The sequence below is a fragment of the Temnothorax longispinosus genome, chromosome 6, assembly GCF_030848805.1.
Source record: "Temnothorax longispinosus isolate EJ_2023e chromosome 6, Tlon_JGU_v1, whole genome shotgun sequence".
Lineage (NCBI taxonomy): Eukaryota > Metazoa > Arthropoda > Insecta > Hymenoptera > Formicidae > Temnothorax > Temnothorax longispinosus.
In genome coordinates this window covers 6,203,665-6,226,451 of record NC_092363.1, presented here as the reverse complement: position 1 = coordinate 6,226,451, position 22,787 = coordinate 6,203,665, and the positions used below count along the sequence as shown (strand labels likewise).

General features: G+C 41.4%; 1 protein-coding gene and 1 long non-coding RNA gene across 3 annotated transcripts in view; one reads left to right on the top strand and one right to left on the bottom strand.

Moving 5' to 3' along the window:
• Window positions 1-15: 15 nt before the first annotated feature.
• Window positions 16-22,787, bottom strand: part of Tps1 (Trehalose-6-phosphate synthase 1) — a 24,447-nt gene continuing 1,675 nt past the window's right edge. The window contains exons 2-11 of one of the 2 annotated variants that reach the window (XM_071780598.1): window positions 16,465-16,570; window positions 11,716-11,872; window positions 6,860-7,024; window positions 6,303-6,531; window positions 5,897-6,213; window positions 5,410-5,783; window positions 5,056-5,247; window positions 4,161-4,488; window positions 3,601-3,894; window positions 16-3,487 (exon numbers count right to left, since the gene is read on the bottom strand). In XM_071780598.1, the coding sequence (XP_071636699.1) occupies window positions 3,239-3,487; window positions 3,601-3,894; window positions 4,161-4,488; window positions 5,056-5,247; window positions 5,410-5,783; window positions 5,897-6,213; window positions 6,303-6,531; window positions 6,860-7,024; window positions 11,716-11,872; window positions 16,465-16,541 (2,382 nt within the window). In that variant the 5' untranslated portion in view covers window positions 16,542-16,570 and the 3' untranslated portion in view covers window positions 16-3,238. Of the gene's footprint in view, window positions 3,488-3,600; window positions 3,895-4,160; window positions 4,489-5,055; window positions 5,248-5,409; window positions 5,784-5,896; window positions 6,214-6,302; window positions 6,532-6,859; window positions 7,025-11,715; window positions 11,873-16,464; window positions 17,186-22,787 lie in introns of those variants that run through there. The other variant, XM_071780597.1, reaches the window with a different exon arrangement.
• On the top strand, window positions 17,299-20,346 carry LOC139814382 (uncharacterized). The gene is made up of 2 exons (XR_011732439.1): window positions 17,299-17,597; window positions 20,070-20,346. It is a non-coding gene; the product is annotated as an uncharacterized lncRNA (long non-coding RNA).

The following is a 22,787-nucleotide window of genomic DNA, read 5'->3' as shown; positions in this document are numbered from 1 at the left end:
AAGAAGGCGCGGGAGTGATTTATAAACATCGTTTATTTCTGCGCTGTGTATTTCGTATATAGTCGGCTCGACAATGACGGGAGCAAAACAGCTTTAATCGTTCACCCGCGCACTATCTCGCGCGATTTATTCTCGTTTCATACACACCTACAGTGGTAACGAAGTAAAAACTAAGTACTCGTACAAAACGTAGAATATCTTGTTCTCTATCTTTTTTTCTTTTCTTTTTTTTTTAAGAAGTCGGAGAGCAGTAGAATTTTGCTTTAAGGGCACGTGTTAGGACTCTGTACGCGTGTACGCGTATATTTATACATATCTTGTTATATATACATACCCCTGGTGAAAAAATATCAGAATTTTTCATATTATTTCATGTTATTTTTCATATCAAAATTTCCATAAAAATTTTCAGATTTTTTCAAGAATTCTCAGAATTTTTTATACTTTTTTTTTTATAGAAATTGGAATTTTTTTTTAGAAAAATTCAGACAAAATAAAATATTTCAGATTTTTCCCGCTAACATATCTACAAATTTGAATAAATATGAGGAAATCTGTACAGTTTATCAGAAAATTTCATACATACGGATATTAAAATATTCGAAAAATCCTCATCCAATTATTTCTGAAAGTATTTTCATAAGTCTCAATTTTTACAAAATTTCTAAGAAAATATAAGAAATTTTTTTACCAGGGACATACTCTTTTTTTCTCTCTCCTACGTATACTTTCAACGGAAATGACGTTATGCGATATGGTATTTCCGATAGATGTAGACTCGACGTCGTAACAGTAATTTACATTTCGCTTTGTGCTTATATTTTCCTTATTGATTGCTGTTGCGTTTCTCGCTTCGTTCTCTTCTCCCTCGTCCACCTAATCGTCAGCCTCTGTCGCTCATTATCCGGCGATTATTATAATTGACTAATAAATACAGCGGCGAAAGTACGAGATTATAGAATCTGGCCTGCGCTCGCGCAATACGCGAAGCCTCCGAGATACCGATAATTGATATTTATTATACATATATGTATATGATATATATTATATACTTAATTGCTAATCGCTCTCATTAGGTGTTACACAACGTTTGATCTTCCGACCGCTAAGCTTTTTTGCTCCATGTGCAGCTAGCGTCAATAATTACATCACTGACTTATTGATGAATAAAACGTATTTTAATTTAGCTTGCAAACATTCGCTTCCGAGTCGCGTCGCAGGTGGCAGATGAAAAGAACGCGCCGGCCGCTAAGCGGATTAAAGAAGTAAATAAGGGGTAGCTATGTAAGGGAAAGTAATTGCGAGATAAAACGCGACGTTACACTTTAAGAAGACGAATTTAAAAAAAAATTCGTTTTTAGAACAAAACTGCAAGAATAAAATGGCATTAAAATCTGAAATAGCCCCTTCTAAAATGCTCGAGGTAATTTTTATATTTTTAATAAATAATATTCGTACAATTTCATACAGTTTCACCCCAGGACGAATCTATCTCTATATTTGCTTATTGTAATCCGTTAAAATCGCTACATTTCGTCACGTTTTCAAAGACGCCTCTCTATCGTGACAAATTGCGTTTTGTGCAACTAATGACGCTACTTTACTCAATGAGTTACTTTCGGAAAGTTTATCAGTTCGAAATAAGCTCGCGCGACAAGAGACGGATACGCGTTGCCAGCTTTTACCAGTTTATAGTCAGTATTATCCGGTGGCACGGAGAAATGTGCAACGGCACCATATCTTTTAGATACGTAGGAGGCATAGATCTTAATTTAGCCGTTTCTTACTTACTACCATTAATCATTATACGCACAACCAAAGCAACTATACCAGTATAACTACCGGTAACCCTATTTCGTCTCTTTTTTTTTTACACAATCGCATATTCTTATCCTATTTAAAAAAAAAAGTGTAAAATCTATCTTGAACCTCTGCTTAGATTTTACTCTTTTCTCGTTCATTCGTTTCCACAGTTTTATGCGTTCGCTATGGATTTACGTACAGAGCGCAGAATTATCATTTCTTGAAAGCGTGTTAGGGTTCTTTACTATTACGTTGATATCATTTTTTGCCGCAAATTGCGTGATACGAAATACAAATTGGCACTCCATTTCTTGATAACTCGATTGCTGGATTATATAAAGAGACAGTCCAATACGGCGAACTAAATTTCTATTCTTAGACATGAAGAACGATTCCGATTGCTCCGTTAGGGAGAGTTTTAATATCAAAGGATGTGATACGAAATTATACATGCGTCTTTTTCTCAAAACAACGATATAATCTAATGTTCTTAGTGTCACGCTTGTCCGAAAGCTAATGATTCATTTTTGTAATATTCGTAGTGCAGTTGGTCATTTAAAAAAATGAGGAGAAAGAGGGGAGAGAGAGAGAGAGAGAGAGAAGAAACACAAATAAATTAATTAGACATTTTCAAAAACAAAACATACTTCGTAAATATTATCCTAAGACAAGTTCTTTCATTTCGTCATATCTATACTATCGATAGAAATCGTTAACGAGGTAAAACACATCTAATAAATGTAATATGCAGAATTCGAATGTTGATTGCCGAGTGTTTATCTTTTCATTGAGCGACGCGGATCTAAAACCCAAGTGTTTAAATGCTATATCTCCATGGAGAAACATGGAGAATACGTATATCATATTTCACATGATACAATTATAAATTCGGTAAGAATACATTTTACATCGAAAATATAGGTATATAATATATACATCTTTCTGTTATAGAGCCAAAGTAGAAGTTTTAGTCGCGCGGAAAACATTTATCGCGATATCACGCTGTACTTCGTACGAGCTCGATATCTTTTTCGGACTAAGGTCTAAATACATCAATCGACATTAAAAGCTGGAGAATCAACGTAACGATTTGATTCCTCGTATCTCTTATCGTTAGTTAAGTCTCCGTGTTGGTGACTCCATTGGTGATACAATATCATTATCACACTTCTCAGTTAGGAAGAACCGTCTTGTTTCTTTGGACTTTCCGATCGCGACATTCTCCTCAGCGGCTATACTCGGCTATACTGGAGTTTAGGCATGGGTCTCGTTAACTTATCTTCGACTCTTTTACCTGCTCACAGCGATCCCTTCGTTACCTCTTGCTCCTCCGTCTGTGTTGGTTGACTTTACGAGTACATTATAACCCTATGATAGATATATATCGCGCCGGGTATATACCTGATGTGCTAACGAGGGAACATTTGAGCATCACCTACGATTCGAGGGGTGTTTTTGGCGGAGTGTAAGACATTTCCATCGTGACACCGCCGCTGCCCCGTCGAAACCGCGACGGGATTCCCGGGATGTCGATGCTGTTGCGGGGCTTGCGCCTGCTGAGATGCCTCTCGACCCACTTCAACATCGTCAGAACCGAATCCGTGCTGGGCAAACGTCTCTCCGCGGACGTGCGAATGATGTGCGATGACGCGACGCGGAAAGTGGCGGCCATACCTTTCAATGCCTAGACAGAAATAGATTCAAATTCTCATGATGACCCATACGCTAATGCCGTTTCTGATAGACTAAAAGATATCCTCGCTCGAACAGAAGCGGCAGAATCGATCGACTTCGTACCTTCATCGCGTCTTCGTCCGTGACATCGTCGCCAGCGTATATAATCCTGATACGCTCGCTCCAATCCAGGCCGAATGCCGTGCGCAGGATGTAGATAGAAGCGCGGCCTTTGTTCCATTCGACCGGCGGTCTCGCCTCGATAGCGCAATGAGCGGCACAGGCCTTGAATCCCGCCTTCTCGATAAGTTTTTTAGCTAGCTCGACCATCTTGGGGCGACCCTCCATCGGAGTTTCACGATAGTGGAACGTGAGAAGCGCACCTTTATTTTCGACCCAGGCGCCGTCCCTGCAAAGCTTTATCAGCACGGCAGACAGGACACGTAAATACATTGTAGATTTTGTCAGGATAAATATAGAAAACGTGCGATCTGAATCTCTTAATGATTTCGCGTGATAAATATTTAATCCATTTAATATTTATTAAATGGATAGCGCCGTTAACGATTTCATAGTCATTATGGACCATCTATCATCTTCCATCAACGAGAAGCGTTCCAAGCGATATTATGTATATTTATATCTGTATTTATATTACAAAGATCGATGGGGATCTCGCGTACCTGTTCCTGAAGAGTTTGCATCAGACTGCCAACCTCTCCCTCCAGTTCGGCAGGCATGGGATGGACGAACTTACTGCCGTCCGGGTGCAGGATCTCCAGTCCGTGATTCCCGGCGTACGTGATACCATCTATCCCGACCATCGATTTCACGTTGTTCACGTTTCTGCCCGATATAATCGCGATGTAAACGTCCGACATGTTCGACAACCTTTGTAGGACATTCTTCGTCTCGAGCGGTAGAATCGCCAGGTCGGGATGCGTGGCAATGGGTGCCAGCGTACCGTCGTAATCCAATAGAAGCGCCAATTTATAATTATTACCGATGTACCTAGGGAACATGTGGTTGTCACTGGATCGTTATCCGGCTTTCGTCATGAGTCAGGTAACATTCGCTCGCGTGGGCCCGCCCTCATCTCGTAAAAGCGTGTTCTTTGATTTCTCAATCTCGTATATCCCGATTTACAGATCGTGGGGATGTTTGGATAGGGTATTTAGGATCAATACATCTCACATAGCAAGAGAATGCATCGTCAATCACCGTCGTTACCGCCATCGGCGACGACGTTATAAGCATAGCCAATCAATTATATAATCACGCTGCGACGTACCCAAACTCATGCTCAGCTTAAGAGTATCAGAAGCGTAGCTGATTCACTTAAACAATCAAAGGGAGAAAACGCCGTATTCACTTAATTTTAACTTAAATCTAAAATATCAATGCAGTGAGCCTTTTTCCTGAAGTGCTCCCTTCGCGCAAGATAATTGCGCGATATTCGTTACTTATGTAAATATTTGTGTATTATCACACATCTTATGGTCTATGGATATCTCCCGTTCATGCGCATGCGCTGGTCGGGCCCAGTCATGCACATCTCTTAACAAATATGATACCTACTTGCTCAAGTAATCGTCGAAATCATCCATGGTCACGGGCTGCATCACAGTAGCGCCCACAGAATCGGTCTCCTCGAGGGATCCCATTACCTGAAGGAAGGACTTCATCCAGTAATTAACGTCGTATATCCTCTCGCGCCGACGTAAGTGGTTCATTCTCAACGTGCGTTCGTCCTCTGGCATGGTGAGCGCCCTGTCAAAGCAGATTTAAATCATTTCACTTCGTTCACGGGTATCACAAAGCGCATCTTAATTAAAACTAGATTACAAGGAAAAATAAAACCTCGAATCGACAAATAGCACATAATTTATTCTATTCAGACTAGTTCCGTTACGACAAAAACGGACAGTGTACCTGTGAATCACCTCCGCGGCCTCGTCGATCTCATAAGGATTACAAATCAAGGCTTCGTGCATCATTTCGCCAGCCCCAGCAAATGGCGATACTATCAGCACTCCCGGCGGTGTGTTGATCTGACAGGCAACGAATTCCTTGGCGACCAAATTCATGCCGTCCCGGAGCGGTGTGACGAGAGCGACGGCGGCGTCCCTGTAGAACGCCGCGAGCTCGTCCTGGCTCACACAGCCGTAAATGTAACGTATGGGCGACCAGTTGGGCGTTGTAAAGCGACCGTTTATGGAGCCGATCAGTTGTTCCATTTCGAGCTTCAGCTCCTGATACTCGCGAACGTCAGTGCGTGAGGGTACTGCGATTTGAAGCATCGTCACCTAACATACGCCACGTAAACGGGATTTGAATATGACCGTTTCGACAGCTCTGATACCATCGGCAAATCACTTTGCGGGGAAAGAACTCGCAAATAAGTGCATTAGATAATGACCTGTTCGCGATGCTCGGGATGTTTTTCCAACAGCATCTCGAAGGCTTTCAGTCTGTGAACGAGGCCCTTCGTGTAATCGAGCCGATCGACGCCGAGGACGATCTTCTGACTCGACGTAATGACTTTCGGTGCGGTCTCCGCCAACGAGACGAACCTATCGAATGGTATACCGATCGGCAGCGGCCTTACCCGCACTGTTCTACCGCCGTGTTCGACCAGCAAGTTCTTACGGTCCACTCTGCAGCCGAGACTCCTCTGGCAGCAATCGACGAAGTTCAGGCAATAATCCTGAATGTGGAAACCCACCATGTCGCACCCTAAACGTTGCGTTGCCACAAAGAGAGTCACGTTAGAAATTGGTCCAAGAAGAGAAACAATTCGCGTGATATCAGGAAGAACCACTCACCCAGCATACCCTGCAGGATCTCGTCGGCCCATGGGAACAACCTGAAGATGTCCCACGGCGGGAAGGGTATGTGAAGGAAGAAACCTAATTTAAGTTTGAGATTCTTATCTTCAGCCGCCTGTCTGATCCAATTGGCGGCTAACATAAGATGGTAATCGTGAACCCATACCAACGGCGTGCCGTTCTGCTGATTCTCCTGTTCCTTGTGGATTTGTTCCAAGGCGCCGACCTACGTCAGACAAATTCATCTGATATTCGGGAGAACTGAGAAATCGCTTAATTACTACGTCAGGAATACTGAATGTGTTTTTATAACATTTAGCTCTTAGTTATTGCAATTTTTTTTGCATTATGAGGACAGTAAATATTATTATAACATTATTACGTTTGCATTTTACTGAAACGGAAATATTGAATTAAGGGCGAATACGGGAATATTGAATTAAAGGTGAATTACGAGATGACGTTGAAGACGTGAATTAATGAGATCCAGTTGGAATAAAAGATATTCTCAAATAAAAACGCGGTCGATAATCATCACAAGCATAAAATCGTACTGTCTCCGCGGCGAACTCTTCATTGACAATGGAATACGCGCGCCAATGATCCGCGATGAAGGTCGCCCGATCCGGCATAGAATGGAAGAGGGGCCAAAACGTTCCATTGCAGCATCCGTTGTAATACGAGTCAAAGACGCCGGGTTCAATGTGCACCGCGACAACCTGAAAATAAAGAAAGAAAAATTAAGATTGAGAGACTGAGGGGAATTCTTCGTCGCGGTTCTTTACGATCATTCGTACTCTTAATACGCATTTCTGTCACTATTTCAAGAGGATTAATTCGAGTTGGAAGCATATTGCAATGCAGATAGCGTATTAGATAGCATCAGAATATGACGGAGCACCTTGGCAAACTTGTCAGTAAGTGTAATTGTATTTTTAGATGTTCCACATGTGAAGTGAGTAATCTCCTACAGCCATGTATGCATATGCAGGCACATAAATATGTAAAGTTATTGTTATTGTTAATAATTAATAACAATTATTAATATTATTACATATTAATTATTATTAATTATAATTACTGTTAAATATATAATTATATATTTCATTTAAAATGACAATGTCCAATAACGTCATATATACAGAATTATGATTACGGCGGGCATTTCAAGCGTTTCCCCTCATTTATAACTCGAAAAATAAAGTAAACGATTTAAGTTTATATATCATTATTTTTATTTTGGACTGTGAACTTATCCAGAGACACATATGTATTGATGTACTGACATACAATTAAGAGTTATCTTGTATAGTACTTCGAGTTGAATCGTGTGTGTTATCAGTTATCGTTGTTTTAATAGACACTATAAAGTGACATAAGGATTAGTTGCATTGTTCTAACAAACGTTTGCATAAAAGATTTAAAGGGAGTTATATCTGTATAGCAAACAAAAAAAAATTTTTTTTTTTAGAAGCTTCTAACTGTATAATATGTGTAAGATATGTATCGCGAGTCGAGAATCATTCAACGGAAGCGGCATCGCGAAAAATTGATAATAAGAAATGGGACAGGGGCGATAAGTATCGGATTGTGTGAAAGTGTGTAAAATCTGATTACCGCGGTTCCTCCTCTCAGTATCTCACGCCACTCATTGTTATTTTACCCACGACACTACCTCCTTTATTTCCAATTGCGACTGTGAAAACAGGCCGCGCGCCAAAGAGGCGCGCGGCTTGCCTGACGCAAGTGAGCAATCGCTGACAGGCGATAACGCGGGGCTTGATACTTCTGCGATAGACACAACCAACCGCGACTGTCGGTTTGTTGTTTCTCTTCGATGCGGATATCGCCGTTTTACAGGCATATTAATTAAGAGAGGTCAGGGAAAGCGACGGCGGGGCTTCTTTCCCCCGTCGCGTATGTATGTATGTACATGAGTCCGGCCGGATTGGGAGATCGTCATTGTTTTATCTCGAGCGAGAACGAGAGAGAGGAGAGGAGAGTCTCGTACGCGTCGGAGTTGCTTAACCGCGGAACGATAAAACGTATCAATTCACCGACGATTTCTTTAATCGTCGAGCGAAATCGGGTGGAAACAAGCGATGACCTCAATCGATTTTAATTTGAGGGATCGCGGGGTCAGAACTGTGTTAAAAGCGCGCTGTCGCTCCGAATTACGAACGTCGGCGTAAAGCATTACAAATGTAATTATGGGGCCGTAATAGCGCATTTCACGCGGTCAGCATTCTAAGTCCTTCCAATCGAATTTGTTGCACGCACACGTGTCAAGTGGTCCCTTCCGATTGGAGAAATTCGCAGCTGAGAGACAGATCGCGATAACGAGTAGCGATATTATTATTCGATAATTGCGCGGAGAATTTCAGAAATATTTCGATCGTATTATTTGCAAGGAAAAATATTTTGAAACTAGACAGCAAATAAAAAGTATACCAGTTTGTATACCAGTTTCGACTGGTACCTATACCGATTGGCATATCGACGCATATACCAGTTGCGCGGCGTGATTATTTCGGCACGATGATCTCGAATCTCTGTCAGTACAAAGTTATCTTTGTTATTTAGACGCATAGGCAGATTTTATGAAAACGTGTATCTTGCATCTCCGCTTCGCCCGAACGGTCCATTTAGGAAATAATGATTATAATGAAAACATTTTAATTGCTCGTTATCGCGTGTCTCGCAAGCGTACTCCACGTGATACGACATGATAGTCGGCTTTCCCCCCTTGCAGCATTGTTTTTCATTCTTGCCTTCTTTGTTTCCTACATGCTCGTCGTGTTATGCAAACATATTATTGAAACGTCACGGCCAGCGATAGACGGCAAAATAGAGCGGCTGAGCAAAGAACGATGCATGTGCAGCCACCGAAACGCCGATGATGAAATCGATGTAAGGCGGAAAAGTAAGTTTCAGAAAGAAGCAAGAGGAAAGACTTTCATGTCACAGTAAAAATAAAAAATAAAAAATAATTTTTTAGTGTTGAAAGGCCTGGCGGTATCGATGAAAATCGGCAAATATTGCTTTACATTTTCAAAAAGCGAACAAAAAAGGTAGGCATGCACCGGCTGGTGTAAATAATTCCGGTATAAATAAAAGGTGCCTTTCCAAATAGGGTATCTCTCTAAAAAAGGCATTACTCTAGAAAAGGAATAATCTTTTTAAATAATTCTTTAAGTCTTTTCCCTTGTATTTTTATCAAGACGTATAAGCTTTTGTTTATCTTTATAATTGTCATTTTGATTAGAAATAATAATTTCTCTTTAATTTTAATTTTTCGAATATTTTGAATTGCTCGAGCGGTATCGGGATGGTGATTTGTGCAAGAAATTAACAGATTCCGGGGTCAGTCGTTTCTTTTTTTCCTTTTAGAAATCCAATGCCTGAGTAAGCCGTTGAAAATTTCCACGTAACGATAATCGTCGTGCCGGTCGCCACGCAGCCTGCGTCCGCGTCGGACCTAATCACCGCTGTTTTGTTTAACGGTGTCGTAGGCTATCGCCTGGACATCATTATCGGCGATCTTGAAAGGCGCTCTTGCGGCGATTCACGTGATCCGCCGCGACGTCCGCGCGTGGGTGTATATACGTGGTATCCGCTAATCCGCTAATCACCAGCGTAGCCGGCCAGCTAGCCAGAAGTCGTCATTTTACCGATAGGCTTGCAACGCCGTCATCCAGCCGATAACCCACCGATCGACCTCGTGACACGAATATCCGTGACACTGTCAGTTCATTTCGAACTCATTCACGCGCGAAATCGCGTTAGGCGACCGATAATAATAATAATTAAAATTTAAAAAGTAACAATAATAACGGACGCGCTTGGCATTGTGCTAGTTGTTACGTAATACGCGAGAGAAAATGTACCTTATCCAAGTTTGATCTCGCAGATGAAGAATTAAATCGTAGGTCGAAGATCAGTTAGTCCAGTTCAGATAAACACGGAACGTATGTACAATAATACTATTACGTTCTCGACACCGTTTTTCCGAATGCGTTGGCGGTGTCTAAACGACGGAGCTTCGACATTCGTTTCTTCCTACGTCAAGGAAAAAAGGCCACTGAACGTCTCTCCGACAGTTTTCCAATAAGAGAGCTGTTAAAACGTCATCGTTTCATCGTGTTGCTTCAATCTACGCCAACGGCAAAGTGGTTTATAACGATTATGAATATGAAATGCGCGCATTAATCACTACAAGAGCTTTTATGCTCTACGTGCCGAAAGAGAATAAAATGATCGTTTATCAGAGAGTACAGTCGCGTTGCTCTTGCCGGAAAATACGCGATATCGCCGTGAAAACAGTCTACAAATAAGCTGTTTTGAACTATCGCCGAACTTTCTGGTGCCGAGGGGAACGGCAAAGGGCATCTCCGATCGATCTGGTTCATCAATTTTCTTCCTCGACCGTGGAAGGCGATTTTCGTAACGATGCTGCCACTCGCAAACTCCTCGCAAACTCGTTAGTTCGTAAATAAACTGTTCTGACAATTAGCAAAATAAAGCATGGCATTATCGATCGAATAGCCGCTGGTCCTAGTTGTTATAAAAGAAAGGAAAGCGTTAAATTATTGCCGACGCGCTACTTGTCGCGAAAGGTGACCATTTCGATTCGAAACATTCGACGACGTGGAATATTACAGGTCGATCGAGGTGGGGAACATGGTGACTCTTATCCTTGTCGCGCCGGAGGTTGTCAATATACGCATGCTGTCAATGCCAAGGTTAGTACACTCCACGTAATTAAAACGGTGATAATGATAAAGTGCCGCTTGGCCCACATTATGATTCATTTGAGTTACGGATAAGTGATCCTTCTTGATTTCGTTTCAGTAAAAGTATCCAAAAGACGTGGATGTCGCAGTCCGGAATGTTTAAACATTTAAAAACAATACCACTATACATGGCGAGCGAGAAGAAAAATCTCAACAAGTTTCAATTTTTTAAATTGTTGACGATTATTTTATCTATCTTGAATGACAATTTAAAGGGCAAGTCGCGAGGCGCTTTAACTTGAAGAGAATGCGAGAAAATTTGATTAAATACGTGAGTCGCGACTGTTTGCTCGTGTGATGCACAACGATCGCATATTTACAAACGGGAAACCGGCGTTCTCACGTTGCGGCAGTAAGATACATCATTAAGTACGCGATAGTGTAACTTATCATTTTCCTAACGATTTAATCGGTTGTTGTTTTGGAAAATTTGCATACAAAAGAATCAAAGTGGTTTCTACAGTGATCCGCGGGTTGAGTGATTCCGTTTTTTTTTACTGCGTATGAACGATCGTTAACGTTACGAATACAAGACCGCGATTACGTAAGGCTGCACGAATTGTAGTCGTAACGAAATATCAGCGCTGCGATTGCTATCGTAATTAACGGAGGCTCACCTTTCGTGATAGCAGACCAGCTGTGGGCGTGCGATCGTTGGGATCGGATTCGGGAATCGGCTCGTTCGGGTTTTCCATGTGCATCCCCGGCCATCCGACCCAGATTCCATTTCCGCTTATGACAACGGGTGCTACCGCGGTTACCAGACCACCGGCGCTGTAAAAAAAGAGATAGAGAGAAGTTAATGAAAAAGTACAGATGAGCAAAAATAAACGGCACGCACGTGAACCAAGATGAGCGAGAATCTCATATTTGAAGAAATATTTTCTGTCAAAATAATTCTTGCAAGATTTTGCGAATTAGGATCAGAGAGAAGAGTATACAGGATATTTTATTTAAATAAGTTATGTAATTCTAAAAAAATAATTAAATGCTTTACCTACTATTGGGTTGGCAACTAAGTTCCCGCCGTTTTTTTAAATTTTTTGTGTTAAATGTTAAATATTAAATGTTCTAAAATTATTTATTTAGGTAAAAATGTTTTCCTTGTCCTATCAGACGTAATAGTGTTTTGGAAAACATTATAATAATTACGTTAGAGCGTTAACGGATACCTATCTGCTTTCAGATGACAGAGTTCTAATTATACCCGATACTTAATTCGTTCATGTTAATAGAGTGGCAAACATTTTGACAGTCGTGTTATGTATGACAAGCGCATTTATTGGAATTCTGCTTCCCATTTTAATTTGTCGAGCGACAAAAATATCCCATATACGTATACATAAGAGAATTTAGAAAAAAAAGCAACAGATAGAAAATTCGAATATTATTCGTTACCGAGATAGGATGGGAAGAATGGGTAATAAAAAAGAATGTAAATAAGTAGGAAACGTCTAAGGTCACTATCGGAACGTGCCTCGACTCTGACGAAGTCGATGGTCGATGGTGTTGCTCGTCTAACACATCCAGCATCCAGTCTCAAACAATTTTATTTTTAACGCAAATACCTCGGAGCGCCGAGAAAAAATCTTGCTGGTGAGAATTGACGTTAAAGGTCGATGTTACGCCTACTGTATTCTCGTCACTTTTACGGCCTAATCACGCTTTTAATTAATCATGTATAAATTAAAGAAACGCATTTCTTGCGTGTAAAAGTATTGTGAGAGAGCGAATGCGTTTACGATATATCGTATTGATCGACACTCGAAAGTCGTTTCGCCGGAGAACGCGTTTGTTGTAATTAATTAATTAATTATACATTTAGCGCGGGCACGTTCAAGCGCGACATTGAGTATAATGACCAACTTGTTTACGTAATGCATCGGTCGGTTGTGCTCGCTTTGTCCGTGATCAGCCGAGAGATTTCCTAACGTACGTCAATCGCGCGTAAACGCGTGACGACATCGTAACATTCATTCCGGAAGTCGCACTCCGGTCGTAATTAATTTGGGTATCGCGCTGCTTTTACGATACAATTCGCTAATTAGTCAATGCGTGCCTACTTTCAGACGGATTTTGTTTACTAATATTATGCACAATTTATTTTTCTTCTCGGCGTCAAATTGATCAAAGAGAATACGCAGATGAAGGGAGACGTTACAGAAATCCGGGACACCCCGTGGACTATGTTGTATTTTACGCGCGATTACCTGCTGATCGATCTTTAAACGTCAGGTAGAAAAAGGTGTCGAGTTAAGTCGAGTTTCCTTGTGTTAATATAAGTATTAAATAATCGACATCGAGTCGTAAATCCTTCGGTATAAATGGAAACGAACGAATGTTTACGATTTATGTCGCCGCTGTTCCCCGTTACGATCAATATCTTTTATCTAACAGTGCTATAATTACTGTTTGTACGACCTTTTATGTGACACTTCTATGACGTTGAAATTAGCGTCGACCTGTGTGCAACTCGTACGATCTGTTTTAAAGACATCATGAGACGGAGATTTTGAGAATTATCATGCCGGACATAACATTCGCGATAGCGCCGTCTTTAATATGTTATCGTGATTCGCTTTCGTTCGAATTAATCCTCGATAACTTCGCATTAATCCCGCTACATTGTAGCATTACCGATTCGGCGCAACAATATCGGGTGATGTAACGAAAAAAGGAGATAAATTTATATAAACATTATAACCCGTCACACACGAACGATTCAACGTGCGTGTACGATAAACAGATCCGGCATTGAACGCATTGATACCTTTGGCATTGAAAATTATCGGCCAAGTACCTAACGATAACCAGGAGCAACTGCATTCGCGTTAGTATTTTTCCACGATTCGGCGCGAGTCGCTCATCGTCAGGTACGATCGCGAGCTGCAACGGGATCGCGTGGGCGGATGTAAGAGCAAGAGCACGAAACACGCGCGTATGCGACCGGCATAGACACGCGGTAGACACGTGCGACGATATGACTCATGTAACGCAGGTGGCGTACTTATGCGACCGCTTATCGGCCACTTTGAGAAATTTGCGGTAAATGCGCTGTAAATGTGTGGTAATCGCCAATCGGGCTACACGTACGACGATACAGGTGATTCACGCTTCGTTAGTCCGATATACTTTTCCGTGCCAAGAAAACTTCATTATGGTTTCGTAAGACTCGATCGCGTAATTATGTGCTGGCCCTGAAGAATATACCGGAAATAATGACCGACGTGTCATCCGCGATGAGATAGCCGAGGACTTGTATAAAAACGTGTTTTCTAAATTAAAAAAACTTGAATTATGAACAACGGAAGCGGATCGCTAATTAATTGGATGTGTAATATATAAATGTCTCTGGAATAAAAAAAAAAATATATATATATATATATATATATATATATATATATAATATTCAAATAAATTAGAAACTTCCCTTCAAGATAAAGAATGCACGACTTAATTGGATAAATAAGTGGAGCGTACACTCGGATTTATGGAGATCGGTTTCAAAGAATCTTCTTTCACGTCGATTGCATTTGTATCACTAACGATTATTCACTGTATCAATTTCGTGACGTCGATGATACGAGCAGAAGACGATCGTAAGAATTCGCACTAATCCAGCCCCATCCGGTACAAAAATCCTGATGCGTGACATTTTGTAAGAGTGGTACCATCTGTATACTTGCGATTAGATTACGTTCGTCGAAAAAAGTTATTTTGAATGTGATTACAAGAGGACTATGTTGCGCACGCTCACCCCGCCAAGTCGATATATTCTTTTTATTTTATTTACTTCAATTCAATTAATCGCCCCGCGCGTAGGGCGATCTCCAATCGCTCTCTCAGGCAGATTTTGCGGCGCGCATTTTCTCGATCGATGCAAATAGCGTCTAAGTATACCACGTGCTAGATATTCTTGTCAACATATTTTTCGAGCGAGAAGTCTTGTCGAACAGAGATTGTATCGCGTTCTCCAAATATGAAAGTTTCAAGTTGAACTTTGTTATTCGCATTTTTGTCACCGATCTGCTGACTGTATCTATGTACGCCGTATGTTTATTTTCTGATACGACGCGCGTCTTTTATTGAAATAATCGCTCCTTCTGTTTGTGACATGTGCACGTTCGCCACACATATCTCTCCTTCCACCTCCAAAATGAAACTTGCATTCAGAAACGCGTGGATTCTCACGATTTTTCACATTTCAACGCGACGTTACCAAGACGGGTTTTTTATTGGTAAATTTTATCGATTACAAATTTTTAATTTAAGAATCAAACTTGATTTCTAAATAAAATATTATAAAAATTCGTTATGGCTTAAACACTTTTAATAAACTTCATCTTGGTACATATTTTTACTTTAATAACGTCGGGTTAAGTACAGTCTAGAACGAGTCGGTGTATATAATAAGATACGTGCAATCATTGTTTTGCTACAGTAGTATCTCGATAGTCTGTTATAACACTGTCTGGCAGTATCCTATGTATAGAGATAATGACAGCGGCGAGTGATGTAACTCCGAAGACGATACATAATCGCAAGTAACTTGTCGCATTCGTTACCTCGCGCGAGCCACAGTTTTTCAATTAAGTAAATATGTGAAAAACGGAATGCAAGGTGACGCGAGTGTCGAAAGCTTTGAATATTGCAACTGACATTACGATCTTAACCCTTAAGTGCACAGTTTTGCATATATGCAAAACGATTGATTGTATACTCTCTCGTATGAAGTTCAAACTGAAAACGCACGATTTTGCACGTTTAAAGGACCTTCTCTGGCCTTTCTGTTCTCCCTTGGGTGGGTTCAAATTGGTAAAGAAGAATTTGCAGTCCTTATTTATTTAAAAAAGGCAATTAGAATGCTACGAAAAATTGCATATTTAAGGGATAAGAAATCGCTCGAGCAACAACTACAACAGTCCATTTGGTTAACATAAAAGAAATTGCGACACATACGGAAACGTGTGAGATACATCTTCCAGAGCCTTGATGTAAATAAAAATTTACATCAGCAGTATAATAACAGCAGGTAGGTACCGTGCGATTAGCATGCGCGACGCCGCAAAGTTTCATTCATTTATATATCGAGCGAAATACAAAAAAAACGAGATGAGATTTGTTTAAAGAACATATTACGCGATCGCCGCATAACGCATGTAATCATGTCGCACGAGGCGCGAGGACTCGCGACAAACGTGAAATGCGGAATGACAGCTGAGACCTCTCTCTCTCTCTCTCTCTCTCTCTCTCTCTCTCTCTCTCTCTCTCTCTCTCTCTCTCGTCGCACGCGACGCTGTCATCCGCACGGTATCCTCCTGTTTTGTTTCCTTCGCCAGAAAGAGGAAAGAGAGTGTAACACTCACCTGGCTTTGCGTTCCAACTGGCCGCTCAGCTCGTTCCTCTTCAGCACAAACGGCAACCTGTTGCTCACGACGATCATGCTCCCGTTGGAGGTGAAGCTGCCCGGTTCTGTGGACCACATGATGGCGTAGTCGGTATGGGAACGCGGCAGGTTCACGCGGGAGCGTGAAGGTGGGAAGCGCGTGGTGAAATCGCGTTTGGCGGCCGTGGTCGACACGGTCGTCCTTGCCCACGTGAAATGTCGTGTGTCACGTGCGTTTAACGCGTATACAGCGGCGGAAAAGATACGGCTCTGTTGTTCTTTCTCTCTCTCTCTTTTTTTCCTCTGATAGAAATCGGCTCTCGTGCGCGAAACGTGTTGCGCGGTTTACTGTCGCTCTTGACTGGGGTCCATGATTCATCGGCGTTCTATCCCTCGCCGGTTTATACAGATCGCGGGCTCGGAAGGAGAAAGAGAGAGAGAGAAAAGCGAAGGGGGGGAAATTTAGAGAAAAAAAAAATCAAGCGCGAAAGCGGGTAAGATCGGGTTGCGCCGATGCGTTGCGTTGCGCGGCCGGGACGACACTAAACCGATCTCGACTAACGCCGTCGCGCTTTATCCCTCTTAAGTCGGCGCGACCGTTTGGTCCAAAGTGCGCTCCCTATAACCATATCAATGACGGAGGCCGCGACCTTTCAACCACCACCCGCGCGCGCGACCCTCTCGACCGCCGTCGCCGCCGTTGCCGTCGTCATTGCGCGATCAAACACAATTATACGCTCTCCGCGACCGAGATGCCATGGCGTTGTGTATGCCGTTTCCATCACCGTCGGATGACATGTAAACACACCGGGGTGACACCCCCCCCCCGGCGCCCCGTTCCGCGATATCGCCGAGATATCGGGGAACGCCCGCTCCGAGTCGCGATTTCGGGGAACCGGTACTCCGGATCTCGGCGACGATCGCACGAAGCGCGCTCCTGGATGCGTGATCGATCACTGACCGCGAATAGCTGATCGCCCACGGTCGCGCTCTTCACCTTGCGAACGAACGTGCCTTAATTCTGTCTCGCGTGCGCGCGACATCCGCGTTGTGACGCAATTTTAGCGGATCGTCGACGATTCGTTCTACCGCGATCAGCTTGACTCGTGACCGGTAAGGGCGCTATTTTCTGACACGGAACTGGCGAAGCAAACAAGTATTTTTCTGTTTAGCGTGCAAACAATTGTGCTTATAAATTACCGCCGATTGTTCGATGTTCTTTATACAACATAAGATAAGATAGTGATATTTCTCTCTTTTCGTTGAACCTAGATAAGTGACTAGCGTCTTATCGATAACCGCCTCGAAAAGATCGCGAAGCGTAAGCGCCGCAATAGTGTCGACTGTCGTTTCACTAGTTAAGGATTAACATCTCAGGATGGATGAAAACGACTCTTCGAATAGCCTTCGAAGATTTCAGGATTATCGATAATTAAAGTGAAAAAAAATGACGTTACATTTTCCCGAGTAAATACCGTTAACGAGATGTGGAAATCGGAGTGATTATAATCGCGAGAATTACACTGTACAACAAAAAATCACTTTTTTTCGAGCTCAAGAACGAACCTTGCTCTACGCCAATCATCAATATCTTTTTAACCATCTTTTTAACCAAGCGACACAAAAAATTCCTTTTAAGGGCTGAAGGTCCTAACAACATACTTAATTTTGATTGCGATTAAACTTCTCCGATACGTCACATATCGTAGTTATAATATGCCAAAAATACACTAAAATAGCCCATTTTTGCAACTTTAACTGCAAATATCTCAAAATTGTGACGTGACAGAGCAATTTGGCAAACGGGATCGTTTTCTGCGTCCAAAAAACTATCGAATGTCGCAAGGTTCGTTCTTGTGCTTTTTTTTTTGTTGTACAGTGTTATCGGAGGCTCGATCGCTGCTTTTCGTGATTGAACCCGCAGAAGATTTGCGATGAGTCATTCGCGGCTCGCTAAAGCGCGTCTAGCCGAAAGCCGTGATGCAAATACATCTTTAAAAAAATGTTATCGTCACGTTGCGAGCGCGTGTCACCATCGTCGTCGTCTTCGTCATTGTCGAGGCGACACGCGGAAAATTGGCACGCGTCGCGCACGTGGTGCGCGCGTTGTTTTAACCTACGCGGAAATAAAAGATATTTACACCATCGGGTGGATTAATGACGCGCGAACGGGTTATGTGAGAAACTACCAACAACTTGAAGAAACGTGATTTTTCTCTCGTCCTGGAAGCGACGCGATAAAGAATAATGTCGAGCTCTTATTTTTATGTTCAAGATCACCGATATATATACTCGCGGGTTTCAAATATTTATTTCATATATGTAACTTGGATTTGTAAATGTATTAAGCAAAACGTAAGACCTTCGAAATTTTCGTCGACATTTCGCACAACGACACGCGGCACGGTGTGTGCGAAAACAATCTAAAGCAAATAAGTATGCGTTAATAAATGAAGTACTCGGATATTGCGCGATATTCATAACAGAAGATAAAAGAAATGGAGTATTTAAATACACACATATACAAACACACGCATGCACGCACGCATATCAGCGTATTCGCTTCTCGTCGGAAGCTGCACGTACGCCGGGTTATCCGTCGATAGGCGAATCTGGAGGTATTTCATCCGCGTGCAGTTTTTATTTAAACTGCTCGATGCATTTTAAAACTATTCAAATAGTTGAGTGTTGTTCCACTCTTTTGATAGAATGCGAGACTACAATATTTATTATAACAATCGAGTTTTTCCAGTTTTTCCGAAATTCGTACCGTTTAATTAAAGCTCGTTTTAGCTGTATAAATTTGCGTAAGATTTCGGGATAGAATTTTGTTTACAATTCTTTATTGTATTTTGATATAAATATCTTAATATATAAATATTTTATATGTCTGTGTATTTCGATTCTTTGATGTTTTTCGTGACATTACGCGGCACATAAAATTATAAATAGAAGTCGATATTTCTAATTCTATTCTGAATTTTAGCGCAAGTGACAGGAGAATCTAAAGTGACGCTTGAAAAAAAAACTATATGAAAATATGAGATTAAAAAAAAATGTGAATTATTGAAATAAAATAAATCTTTCTATTATTTATACGTATTTAAGACTAATTAATTTAAGACAGTTAATGCTCTCGCGAGCTTTTTCGTATAAATTCATAAAAATATCAATGAAAATCGTAAAGATAGAGGTTGTAAAAATAATCGATCATGTTTATATTATCGTAGATATCGTGATTGAAAAGATCGAATCGTTGTTTGTTTTTGTCTTTTGTCAGGATCTGAAATATAATTAAAATCATAAAGCGACGATAGCGCGCGCTAATTGGAGCTAATCAACACCACGCTGTGTATCGCAGCGATTAAGGTATATTTCGCTCGGATTATAATGCGTCGATTCAACATCAATTCTCTTTCGGAACCTCCGGCTCTCGACGATTATCTAATCTGTATTTTTACATAACGCTATATATCTTCTTTTATCCGTTTTCAACTTTTATGTCTTGCAAATAAGTTCATTACGCGTCTGTTCGATAACGTCCCGGATGTGCCTGCTGATCTATTGAATAAATCTATTTCGCAGATAAACATTGGACGTTGGAATGCACAATAGAATCAACGTGACCTCTCAACCACGATAAAGCGTCTAAAGCGTCCAGCACGTTGAACATCTCGTAGCGTTAAAATGTGAATCACGCGTAACTGTCGAAGCGCGCGATTTCTGATCTGATTACGAAAAACCGAAAGTATCTTCGACGACGAGGCATGCAAGAAGCTGAGGAAGAATTAACGCTGCAAGTTTGAATTGAATCGAATTTCCTTTGATCTCCTTAGAAAATAAAATTAATGGTTTTGCATCATTATTTGCCTGCTTTCTCGTTGAATTATTCTCTTGATTCGTTGATTTATTATTCATCGCTGGTTCGATTGCCGGTTTCAATCACGCGTTCTCTTTGAAGACAGGCAATTTCGATCGATGTTCGTCGGAGGGAACATTATCGAAGACACATAAGAAACGGATATGTGCCAAGGTAATGAAGTAATTACTAGCCACTTTGCCACGTGCTAAGTGCGAAGAGTGCCATCAGTGTCTTTACAGTTTTGAAAACCCGGAGCATGTTAAGAATTTTTAATCAATGCAATGCTTTGTTGCCGATTGGGATGGTTGGTAACCAATTCGAAATTTCTTACCTCACCATCCTTACGATAAATGATAACAGGACTCCAACTCTGTATATGCAAAATTAACGAACATTGTCGATTGAAAAACAAATACAGGAGAATAAGATGCAGTGAAAAATGCATTTTATAAAGTACATAAAAATTAAATTATTTCTAACTTAAATTAATTGCAAATGCAAAAATAAACGTGCATTGGAAAGTACATGTTGAGAATAGGTAAAAATAAACTTTCAGTTTTTTTTCTTTAATATCTACAAACGCAGATATAGTGAAAATAACGTAAAATAGACTTTTTAAGTAATTTCGAGCTTCGTCGAAAAAAAAAAAAAGAAAACAAAAGAATAAAGTATATTGAAAAATACACGTTGAAGAGTATAAATTGGCTATTAGTTTGTCTTATTTTGAATAAATTATAAACATCGACGTCACAGAAAATACATAAAGGCTGCATTCCGATATTCACTGTCAGTACTGAAAATCTATATTTTTGTATATATTACGTATACTATAGATTTTTAGTACCGACAGTTGTTGACAGTAAAATATCGGAATGCAGCGAAAGTCTAATGGCGTTTTCGATTTACTACTCGACCCGACTCGGGTCGCATCAATGGACGTGGAATACATACATAGATATGTATGTATTCCACGTCAATGATGCTAGAGTCCTGTATACATGATGCGACCCGAGTCGGTTGAGTCACAAATCGAAAACGCTATAACTGTTCAAGTGCGACAACAAAAACAGGTGACGAAACGTCTCTCGCGTCGTTCGTGAATGGGTTCACCGAATTCGAAGGTCCACGTGCTCCGTTTGTCACAAGACGCTGGCTGGCTACCTCGTTACGTAAAATCGAAGCGGCGCACCACATGTTCGGCCAGCTACTTCGGAACCGCGAATGTGTGGGCGCATTCCATTTTCTTGGAGTCGGTTAAATCCAGATTTTTCGTAATTTAGATCGGAAATAGCTGGTAGCCGGGAAATCGCGCGAAACCCTTCGGCGAATCTCTGTACACTCGGCAGAATCGAGAATCGATCGCGAAAAATTAACGATTCGATCGTCCTGCTAAGAAGCCACGCGAAATTCCGTTGACACGGCGTAAATCGTGATTCCGTCGAACGCAACCCGAGCATCGGCGATTTTTTTATTCAATATCGAGCTATTCTTGCATCGCGAGTGCAATTACAATTTCTTGCATAAGAAACAATACGCAGGCAATTGTTCATTTCATTCGGGTTTTGTGCGCATGTGTATGCATGCGCGCGCACTACTTTTTTGTTTTGCGGACTTACCTACCTCTTTCAAAGCGAAAGAAAGTGCAATCGAGAAAATCGGATCCGTTCTCCACGAGTAAAAGGCCGAGGAAAGTCGAGGCTGCGATCGTCCGAGAGAGGATTAATTCGCGGACGGGATTAATTCGGTGGACGTACGCGCGAATTTATCCATTCGCGAATAATGTCGCCGACGATTCTTTCACGCGGCCCGCTCGCGAACACGTGACACCAGACACCACCGGAGTGACGGCATCGACGAAAGAAAAAGGCGCGCGGTAGATCGATTCGCACTAGTCACTGGCGTACCTTTTCGCGCGGTGCGGCTTCTTCTATTTTACTTATACATACTTATCCCTTCCGTGCGCTCGGCCCCTCGCCAAATTGAATCGCGATCAAGTTCTCGGTCCGGGCTGCGGGTAGATTTCGAAATCGCGCGGTTACTTGCCAAGGACGAGGTCAGTTTTTCCGTGAGATAGGTACGGGAAAACGAACCGCGTGTCGACTCGTCGCGAGTCAACGCACGGCGAACTTGACACGTCATATTCTAAGTGCTGTAGGATTGCCGTACATAAATATACATTGTATAAATATAACCCTCGAATAACACGATTATATTGAAAATCGTGCAATTCAAGACTCCATATCCATATATAAAATTTTGTTCAAAGGACTTAAAAAAAAAAAAAAAAAAAAAACTTAAAAAGCAGGGTTGTCATGACTTTTTACCGTGCTGTTCGAGGCTCCGTGCCATCCAATTCAGGTATCGTGTTATTCAAGGATCCCTATATTCTAAAAATATATTTGGCGGTATACTGTGTCTCTCGATATCGAAGTGTAAAAATA